Here is a 10,581-nt window from a genome sequence, read left to right as displayed (position 1 = left end):
TGGTAGTCGATAGACAGTGTGAGTGCACTGATTTCACTTTCGTTCGTACCATCACTAAGGGATCGATACTTTGCAGTTAAACTGTTCAGAATCGCGCAAGTCGCAGCCGAGTAAGGCAAACAGCTTTAGTATGGGTTAGGCTTGCGGTTTGCCATCGGGGTGTTGGAACTCATAATTATAACCGTTGATGTTTTGCAAAGTGGGCGCTTTATGACCGCGGAGGAGAGTGTGCGTTTGGGTGCGCGCCGATTCTGGCCAGAACTCCTTTACTGGACATGGCTAAACGATCGGTGACGGTTGTGCTTTGGTGCACGGTTATAGTCTGGTAAACAAAATTCTTCCATGCGTGCATTGGTTTGCACAAGGTACGTTTGCCACCATGTTGCGGGACAGTTGGCAATGGGCTGACCAGTTTAGCATGTTGAAAATTTTTATTTCTGAAAATCTATTACCATAAACTCTCGTTACTCGACGAGTTTGAACGAGCAGCGTCGACTAATAGCTCGCTAATCAGTTGCAAAGGTGCTTAAGTTGACACACTTTTGTACAAGGACTGGGGTGAGGTGACAATCATGGAACGTCCATGCATCCATTTCGCTGACAAATAAGGTCAAAATTAACTTTCTAAGGATTTTTGAATAAACTTGGCAGTAACCACACGTCTTCACCCAAAAGAGACTAAACACACCTTTTAAAGAGAGGAAATTCGTTTTTTTTCACTTTTAGATTAACATGTAATGCTACAGTTTCCAATTGCTGGTACATTATTTGCAATTTAGAATAATTTATTCTATGTTTTCTAATAGTGGCATGTTCCCACACAACCCAATTGGCATTGGTCGGGCCAGACTAAACAATTTTTCTTCGCGCGCGCATATTGAACTTTTATTGTTCGCTATAAATCTTCCCAGCATCAAATGTCTCGCCCCGTCAGCGGCATATAGAACTGCAGACTACAAAAAGGCCCGGTGTAGTTTAGCTCCCCGCGAGGCTCGGCAGGATAGGCTCCAGCTTAAGCCTTCTAATGGCGTCGGGGCGCGGAGCCGCCAGGCCAGATCGCGTACTTACAATACACACTCGGTAATTGCATGTTGCACCGGCCTGGCACTTCATAGAGAACACAACCCAGCATCTCACGATCTCGGGACGGATCCGTGTTGCCTGGCTGTGAGCGAACTGAAGTCGTTGGTGGGAGAAACCGTGAGAAACGGTTATTTAATCTAAGAATTTTACTACAACTTGGATTAGAACTAAGAGGGGTGAAGGGGAAATCATTAGCAATACCCGTGGGGGCAATTTGAATATTTGTGTTTTAAGACCGGATACCAGGCCAATGCTGGGGTTAAATTTAGATGCCCAAGTGAATTGAATGGTGTCAACAGAGGCTGGATTAGCTTGTTCTGGCAACATTTCAGTGCATTAAGCTATGAGGAAATCAAGGGAGCAAATATTTTCTATAGTTCACCGTGAACGTTTCAGTAATGTTTCTTTATTTCTTCATCTCGCAAAACAATAATTATCTCCCCGCGAGAAGCATTGATTATACAGCCTCGGACGTAGACTTTGAGCGTAACCGGCTAAGCTAGGGCACATGCGGGGGACTTTGGCGCCCAGCGTGGATGACTCATGACTAGTGCATGCAGTCGCAGTCTCAGTCGTCGCCTTAGTAAATGCATTGAGTTAAACGTTGCTAGTAGCTATTGCCTGGGTAATTCCTCGGATCTGAGAGGTGGCTTTATACTATCGAAGCTACCCTCTAAGGGTCGGAACGGTCGTCGTGGTCGTGATTGCTGCCAGCGCAAACCACATTCTTGGCATAGTTGTCCCAGTGATAATGACACCTTGCACAAGTAGTGAACCGAAAATTGCAGTACAACGCATCGACTTGGTAGCCGCATTCCGCTGTAGGATGTTACTGGAGGACGCCTGGAGGTCGTAGCTGATTGTGGTTCGAACTGATTGCATGAATCAGTTGTTTGGCAGCTGATTGCAGTTATCTCAGATTCAAAAGTTACAAACATGTTTTCGCTTCCCTTGGAGACTGTGAATTTAACAGATTGCAGACGGAAGTTCACCATGTTTATATGATGATTTCCCGTCAACCGCAACAGTTGAACTTTTCAGCACTTGTTTCGAAAAGTAACACTTTTCAACATTTTTTGGATTTAAACGATTTATTGACAAATTACATGAAAATTTGACTTAAAATTTCACTCAATGGGTGTTTTTCGGAATTTCAAAAAATGTTGTATGGAACTCGTTGCAAAACTTGATTTTTTCAACACTTGACGTATTTATCCAACTCGGTGAACCTCGTTGGATAAATGTACGACTCGTGCTGAAAAATCCTCTTTTTGCAACTTGTTGCATAAACTACTATTAGCGTTATTGTGTTAATGCAAATCTGTACAGGAAAAAAGTTCTCTTGAAATTAAATATTGAAGGGAATGTTATTTTTCAGAAAATATTGCCAATTCATCAACACGGTACCTTTCAATGAAATCTAGTTTAACGGTGCTCATCAACCAGAGCTTTTGCACCCAGATTTTTGTTACAGACATTTTAGTATAATCAAAACTACGGGAACTGTCGATATAATTTTTTATTCATCTCCTAAGCTACTATTCCCATAAAGATATACAACAAAAAATTTCAATTTTTATATTCAAATTATTCCAGGATTGGGACCGTAAGTTCGACAATTTTTGAATAAGAAGTCAACAACTTCCTTGGTTGCTGTGTACCCTTAAATGTAATTCTGTCCATTGCAGCAAGTTTTGGGAGTCCAAACTTAATAGAATGTGACAATACATCAACAGAAAAAAACGACTTTCCAAGAGTAACGAGTTTGTAAAAATGCAACATTGTATGGTGTACTTTCCAAATCCACAAACCAATGTTCAGCTGACTAAATTGCTCCATCTGTCCAGCAGCATTCCAAGTAAGCCCTTTCGTTTAATTTGCGATGTTTTTTTTTCTGCTGGTCTCCAGCGAGAAAGGCAAGCCCACTTAATGGCATACAATTAGTGTCTAACCGAGAGTTGCACTCGTAGATTTGATAAATATTTGCATGCTAGCTGAGCTCCGATCAAGCAGCAAAAAGCGAAAAAAAAAACTAAAACCCTTTCCAATGGCTCGTACTAAGGAGTTTGTCTCGTTCGGTTCAGAATCAGAATGCAATACGAGGTGCAGCAGCAGCAGCAGCAGCCAGTAAGCGGTCGCTGACTAATAGGTAACTTAGAAGCATATAACCTAGACGACCTCGCTTGGAATGTGGTTCTCTACCATTCGTTTATGGCTTTAGCGCGTTCACTTGTACATGCATACAGGTAATATGGATTTGATTGCACTCGACTGAGACTGGGACTGAGACTGGACTCTCTGTTTGGAGCTGGGCTCTTTTGCAGAGGCTGAGCTGGATATTTGGAGAGTTAGAATTAGGGCTTGCTAAGTGCAGAAACAAAAACACATTTTAATTGATTGTTAAAATGATCTAGTTGATTCATTGAAAATAAGCAAAAAATATTGCATTTGTAGCAAAATCACTCTGATTTACGAACTTACGTAAGCACAGCCATTCTGACTTTTACCGAGCGTCTGCAGTCAACTGGAACATTGAATGTCTTCCCTCCATGATCTCAACCGCTACGCGTACGAATGCATGAATGAATGAATGATGTATTTGCTGTCAGAGGCATTAATAATCGCAAGCCAGCCTCCGCAAATAAAACCTAGATATATGTAGAAAAGCACAACCTTTCCAGCATCCGAAGCTAAAATGGGCTCCGGCTTAGTAAGTGCCGCCGGATCGCATAGCTATGGTCGCTGTCTAACGGTAAAACAGATTTATAATACACCCCCCTCTGACCCGAGTTTCCCTGTGAAGTGTGCTACGAAGCCCCGCAAAGAGATTGCCTCAGCACTATAGGCTGTAGTGCATATGCACTTACTACACTATTACTGCCGTGCGATGTTCTGGGCTCCATTAATCCTGGAGTAAGAATGGGGCGCCTTCATTAAATGGCACCCGGATAAACGGATAATGAATTGTTATGACTGAGTGACGTTTGAAAAGTGAATGGATATACATGGTTGGTTACGATTTCTAGGCTCTTGATTCTAAATAATTATTTTATTCAATTAATATTAGCACTGCAATTAAATATAAACTTTTGAAATTCTGCTCTTATTCAAATGAAACATGTATGGAATGTGCTCTTAATAAATATACGTGAAATAGAATGCATTTTACTGAATATCCAGCACGATGACTTCGTCGCCCATGCTCTTGAGTGTTTTGTATCGATTCGTGTGTACCGCCATATCGATCAGATTAGTGTTGGTGAAAAAGTCCAACAGGACGGCATTTGCCCGCAAACTCCAAGGACCCCCGAGCATCCGCATCAGTTTTGGGTTGGTCAGATTGGCACGTTCCTTGGGCATCAGGTAAATCTCCTCGGAGCTCTAAAAATAAAGGTTTATGAGTTTAAATTTAAAAAAGGGGACTTCTCGTCACGTCCAATGGGGGTGTTAGTTTTCATATTATAATCCATATAACTGTTTTAATGTTAAAAATGATAAAAAACGATGATTCAATGATATTTTGTTGATTTGAGCTTCCATGAAAACCAATTCCTTCAAAATATGGCGAAAAATCAAGAGAAAAAATATTTTTCTAATTATTTTAAAGTTTCAAGTTTTCAAGTAGTGCATTAACTCTTAAAAGAATCCTTTATTCTTGTTGATTCTCTAATTTCTATTGCATTTACTTCATTATTATGAAATCTGATCTATTAAATTAACAAAGTGTTCAACCACCAGGCCATTCCATTGACTAAAAAATACTCACTGAACTGCTTTGGTAGCCTTGGACGCCATGAAAGCTCCATCCAATGTTTTTCGGTGCGTCCGGATGCTTTTGGGAAAACAATTTATTCATGAACTGGCCCAACTCGGTGTGCTTCAGAGAGGAACTCGAATATTTCGTCCACGGTGCCCAGATAAGGTCGGAATCTGAAATAAAGAATAAATTTTAAACCACGCGGGTAAGCAGAGGTAGCCATCTGTTTGTCGATTCAGTGCTCAACGAACGTTGAAGTGGTATGCAATCTTGCGAGCAAGTCTCGGTCTTTCCATAAATAACGTCATTATTTAAGTTAGTTGTGGTTTGGTTGAGCGTTTTAGCAGACTAGTCGACTAGTCGAGAACAGAACACTGATGAAGTCTGCAAGTAGTAGACGAAATACGTATCTGTCAAGATATTAAAAACATATAGCGGAATTAAAAGGAACAACTCGTCTCTTTGTATTCACGTTAAGTTAGTTAGTAACTACGACTAATGAAGAGAATCCTGAAGAATAATTTATTTTGCTATTTATTTGGTATATTAACAAGTTGTTGTTGTTGTTGATTTTATTAAGAAAACTTTATCCCTATGGGTTATTCGCTCCCATATTATTAACAAATAAATGTAGTTATGAATTATTCATTGTATTTATTGGTTATTACGTTTTAGAGTTTTCTACAATATACTTCTTTACATCATTCCAAACTTTACAGTACTCGAATTAAATGTTAGAAGATGTTTGAAGTAAGAAAATGAAAAAAATAAATTTAAACTTCGGATAATCGAATCTGGGCTGTTATTCAAATCATTTATAATGATTGAGATGAAAAATATAGAATAAATAAACAAACACAAAATTTTGTACGAACATTTAGGCACAGCATATTTTATAAATACCATGCGTCTACTTCAAACATTACAAAATTATATTTTATCAAACGTTATGTTGAAATACAATGCGTCTCCTTCATTGTTTAGCTTTAAGTGAAAAATCATATAAATTTTATATTGGTTCTTAAGTATTGCGCTTAACCGTAACAAGATGGGATGCTCCCCCCTAGAGAACAGTTCTCTCTGGCTAACCCATATGGAAGCAACCATCTCACTGATTTGATTCATTTGCGGCACGATGCTCGTACCGGTCAGAAGTTTGTTTTTATTGCTAGTGATATGGATGCGAGGTTCAATCGGTGCTCTGGAGCAGAATAGTGAAGAAAGTAAAACAGAAAAATACGAACCGACGTGGGCCAGTCTGGATGCTCGACCTCTTCCGACCTGGTATGAGGACGCAAAAATTGGAATCTTCATACACTGGGGTGTGTACGCAGTCCCAAGTTATGGCTCGGAATGGTTCTGGATTAACTGGAAGGGTAGTTTGATTGTGGTTTTTGTTTGCAAGTGTTGGAGCATTTCTAATATTATTTTTATTTTAGGCTACAAGTACGATGAATACGTCAATTACATGAAAAGCAATTACAAGCCCAGCTTCACTTATCAGGACTTTGCAAGTGACTTTACGACTGAGCTGTTTAACGCTACTGAGTGGGCATTGCTCTTTGCCCAATCCGGAGCACGGTACGTAGTGTTGACCAGCAAACATCACGAAGGGTACACCTTGTGGCCATCGAAGTATACGTACAGTTGGAATTCGGTCGATGTCGGACCCCATAGAGATATTATTGGGGAACTTTCAACGGCTATTCGGAAAAATACGAAGCTTACGTTTGGAGTTTATTATTCGTTGTTTGAGTGGTTCAACCGCTTGTACAACGACGACAAACTACACGTTTTCCTCAAGCATGAGTACGTTGACAATAAGGTGTGGCCAGAGCTGAAAGAGCTTATCAACACGTATAAACCGGAGGTGCTCTGGAGTGATGGAGACTGGGAAGCTCCGGATGGCTATTGGAAAGCAAAAGAGTTTCTTACGTGGTTATACAACGAGTCTCCCGTACGTGATACGGTTGTAACCAACGATCGCTGGGGAATAGGAACGCTCTGTCTTCATGGAGATTTTTACACGTGCTCCGATCGGTATAACCCAGGTGAGTCACATGATCCGCTATCTTGAATCTTGATTGATGGTTCCAAATTAGATCAAGTACACAACAAAAATCTATGTCATAACAACGATATCTCACTTGCAGGAGTACTTCAGAAGCACAAATGGGAGAATGCAATGACGATTGATAAGAAAAGCTGGGGTCATCGGCAGAATGCAAAGCTTGAGGATTTTGTCAGCTCGGCTGAATTGATTGGAGAAATTGCCAGCACCGTGAGCTGCGGCGGAAATATCAACATCAACGTTGGACCTACCAAGTATGGCACAATTGACCCCATCTTTGTGGAGCGCTTGACCGACATGGGAAGGTTTGTAGGTTTGATGTAAATTTGTTTCAACTTGCTAACCATTTCTCATTTTAAGGTGGCTAAAAACAAATGGTGAAGCGATTTACAAATCTCGACCCTGGATCTACCAAAATGATACCTTAACCTCTTCTGTTTGGTATACATCAAAGGAAGTTCAAACTTTTCACGGCAAAGATAACTTTACCAATGTTTATGCCATTGTATTGAAGTATCCACTTAAGTCAAACAATGTGATCCTGGGAGCATTTAATCACCTGTACAAAAATATAATCCAAATAACTATGTTGGGATTCAATACTAGCTTAAAGGTAAAATTCATTTTTCATTTAACTGATGGATCTGAGTATTAATTTAAATTTTAATTATTTTTTTTTAGTGGAAACCAACTGAAAACGGGATTATGGTGGAATTTCCGCTGAAGAATGAGATTGATCGCTTACAGCTTAACTATGCTTGGACTTTGAAGATAGTGCTTTCCTCGGTTTAAGTATTAAGCCAAAGAGTGCCTTTTTCGAGCAGCATTCTGTTTTTGCCATGAATCTTGTAAAATATGATAGTTTATATTTCTAATAAAACTTATTGAAAAAAATTAGGACTTCTCTCAGAAAAAAAGTTTCTAGAGTTTGTTTTTTAAAAGGTCCAATAAACCAAATTTTCAGTTTTTTTGCTTTTTGAGTGTTTTTAATACCCCTGACTCAAGGCGTTTTCAAAAACACCCAAAAAGCAAAAACTGGAAATTTAGTGGACCTCTTAAAAAAAATAAAAAATAAAATAAAAATAAAAAAAAATAAACTGCATGATTCTTTATATTAGAATGAATCTAGTTATCGAATCATTGTTAAAAGGAATACCAAAGGAATTGTTAAACGAATTGTAAAAAACGGTCTTTGAACATTTTGCATACAATTCCTGAGTTAAGTGCAAAAGTGGTGAATCGCCCTGATTCTCCATACAAACTTTGGAGGTAAATCATTCGGCCCTCTCTAAAATTTATGGATGAAACCAAAATGCACGCAAATTTGGAGACCTTCTAGTTTATACTTCCTCATGATTTAAGAATGTGTAGATAATGATATGGTTGATGAAACTGGACTAGCCTCAAGCCTCAACAGTGGAAACGCACAGTATTTGGCTGCATTTTACCGATTTAAGTAATTTTGGTCTCGTTTAATGTGAAAAAAGTAACAAAAACTTAATATAAACTAGTTTTAGTGTGGGTTTGTTGACCAACATTATTGATAATATAGTATCATTTTGGAATGAGTACATCTTTTATGTCAGAAAAATGCGTATTTTTCAACCTGAAGAAACGTTATATTAGTGAGATTTAAGTGAAATAATAAAAAAAACTAAGGTAAACATAACAAGGTGCTTTGCTAAGAAGAAATATACCCATTTATTCACTCTAAGCCGTTCGACCGATTATCATCACTTTTGATGTTTTCCGATATTAAATGAATTTTTTTAGATACATCAACAATGGTGGGTTGCTTGCTTACTTTTATTTGAGCTATTTGTTACTTTGGAACAGTCAAAAACACTTTATGAAAGCTGAAATTTATATTCAAAGTGCTGATAGGCCGATAATAGAAATAGGCTTAGAAAGAGTATTTTCCCCTACTTATACAAATAAATTTGAAGCTGGAATTAAACATCTACATTTCTGGAGTTTTTTTTGAAAAGGTCCAATAAACCAAATTTCCAGTTTTTGCTTTTTGGGTGTTTTTTAATACCCCTGACTCAAGGCGGTTTTAAAAACACCCAAAAAGCAAAAAACTGGAAATTTGGTTTATTGGACCTTTTCAAAAAAAACTCCAGATTTGCGATTTAGCAGTAGAGTGATGCACAGTAAAGTGTGCCATCTCTTCTCAGCGGTCTCCAGCGCCGTTGGTTTCATGAATTAAATAATGACTGCTCGTTTGATTTGATTCAAGTCCGTTTTTTTGCTTACCGTTCAGACTGGCAGCGTGATTGTACGTGATGAGGATGTATTTGCCCTGGCGACGCATGTCTTCGATTGTCAGATGGTACGAAACGGTTTGATCGTCGTCTGCGTTTTCAAAGTATGGTCGCCGGTAGGTCAGGTCCCCAAGCTCCTGGTCCAAAATGGACAAAAATTCGGCATGCTGCTCCGGGTGGCTGTGGAATCCAAGGGGGAATCGACGAAAGTCTAGAACAATTGTTTCCTCGGAGAGAATCACAAATCGGCGAATATCGTGCAGAATCGGTAGTATCCAACCAACGCGGTAACCCTCGTTCATGACCCAAAAGTTACGGGTGCTGTTGTGGTAAGGATGGTATCCGATGGAGAAATCCAAATAACGAACTCCAAACACCAACTGAGTCCAAATATCTAAATCCTGGTGGAACCCGACCTTCTTCAGCAGATTGTTGTTGGCATTGGCCTTAGTTTGGTAGCATGCAGAACAGTGGGTTCCGGGCAGGAAAAGGTCCTTCAACGACACATTCCCAATGCTCTTTTCCGTAAACATCCAGTTCGGTTGGATTTTTAAGCAATCGAAGATCTGCAGCTTGTTGTGATGATTATAACTGACAAGGTATAGGTCAAAGCACAGAGGCTTTGCCCGACGCTTCGGGATGTGCCGCAAAACTTCGTCGTAGCTCCATCCTCCGGGAAGTCGCTGCTTGCCGAACTTTTGATTCGTAATAACTTCACCATTCTTTCGATCGTTGACTTCGATTTTTAGCACTGGTGGATCATCCGAAAAGGCTGGATTTTTTGTGTAGAGCCCAATCCAATCTGGAGGCGACTCACAATCGGGACCCCAATTGATCACTACGGAAGCATCTTCAATGTGTCTGGATAGAGACGACAGGGTTAAGAACACGGGGCAGGTGTCGTTTGCAATCGTTGAAACTGCAAAAACTGTTAGCAGAAAACCGGAAACACTTAGATAAAACATGACTTGAAAAAAAGTCTGAATATCGGCAACTGGAAAAAGAATTAGATATAGGACACGCACATCTAACAACCTTAAACTCTGGGGACTGACTGAGACTGAGATGTCGCTCGGCCGTTTTATTGGTCGACTGCACATTCGTGTGTTCTTTAAGTGACGGTAACAAGTCAAGACAGCTATATCTTGGGCGGCTTTCCTTGGTGATATGGAGACAGCGATAAAAAAGGATTATGCTGCCCACTTAATTGACAGTAATTTGTACTTTTGTTTGTGTCTTTTGTTATACTGAGCAATTCTCTACGAAATCGGTCTTTTTTCTTCAATTTTAATTTTTGTATTTTTTAATCCGACTGAAACTTTTTTGGTGCCTTCGGTATGCCCAAAGAAGCCATTTTGCATCATTAGTTTGTCCATATAATTTTCCATAAAAATTTGGCAGCTGTC

At 39.4% G+C, this 10,581-nt stretch overlaps 2 protein-coding genes across 2 annotated transcripts; one reads left to right on the top strand and one right to left on the bottom strand.

The window, feature by feature from the left end:
• Positions 1 to 4,096: 4,096 nt before the first annotated feature.
• LOC6032835 lies at positions 4,097 to 10,257 on the bottom strand. The gene is made up of 3 exons (XM_001843320.2): positions 9,168 to 10,257; positions 4,850 to 5,013; positions 4,097 to 4,464 (listed from the first exon to the last, which is right to left on the bottom strand). Exons 1-3 carry the CDS (start codon positions 10,138 to 10,140, stop codon positions 4,249 to 4,251), a joined length of 1,353 nt encoding a protein of 450 aa, XP_001843372.2. The 5' UTR covers positions 10,141 to 10,257; the 3' UTR covers positions 4,097 to 4,248.
• On the top strand, positions 5,947 to 7,797 carry LOC6032837 (putative alpha-L-fucosidase). Its single transcript, XM_001843319.2, has 5 exons — positions 5,947 to 6,216; positions 6,280 to 6,891; positions 6,994 to 7,216; positions 7,272 to 7,524; positions 7,593 to 7,797. The coding sequence occupies exons 1-5, from the start codon at positions 5,976 to 5,978 to the stop codon at positions 7,701 to 7,703; spliced, it is 1,440 nt and encodes a 479-aa protein (XP_001843371.2). The 5' UTR covers positions 5,947 to 5,975; the 3' UTR covers positions 7,704 to 7,797.
• Positions 10,258 to 10,581: the final 324 nt, after the last annotated feature.

Source organism: Culex quinquefasciatus, chromosome 3 (genome assembly GCF_015732765.1).
Source record: "Culex quinquefasciatus strain JHB chromosome 3, VPISU_Cqui_1.0_pri_paternal, whole genome shotgun sequence".
NCBI classification, from domain to species: Eukaryota; Metazoa; Arthropoda; class Insecta; order Diptera; family Culicidae; genus Culex; species Culex quinquefasciatus.
The sequence above is the reverse complement of the archived record's forward strand: the minus strand, read 5'-3'. Positions and strand labels throughout refer to the sequence as shown.

Coding starts and splice junctions, on each gene's coding strand:
- LOC6032837 (XM_001843319.2), top strand. CDS start 5,976: ATGCTCGTACCGGTCAGAAGTTTGTTTTTATTGCTAGTGATATGGATG. Junction 6,217..6,279: donor GTTCTGGATTAACTGGAAGG/GTAGTTTGATTG, acceptor TTTTTATTTTAG/GCTACAAGTACGATGAATAC. Junction 7,217..7,271: donor CGCTTGACCGACATGGGAAG/GTTTGTAGGTTT, acceptor TCTCATTTTAAG/GTGGCTAAAAACAAATGGTG.
- LOC6032835 (XM_001843320.2), bottom strand. CDS start 10,140: ATGTTTTATCTAAGTGTTTCCGGTTTTCTGCTAACAGTTTTTGCAGTT. Junction 5,014..9,167: donor TCACGCTGCCAGTCTGAACG/GTAAGCAAAAAA, acceptor TCTTTATTTCAG/ATTCCGACCTTATCTGGGCA. Junction 4,465..4,849: donor AAGGCTACCAAAGCAGTTCA/GTGAGTATTTTT, acceptor CTTTATTTTTAG/AGCTCCGAGGAGATTTACCT.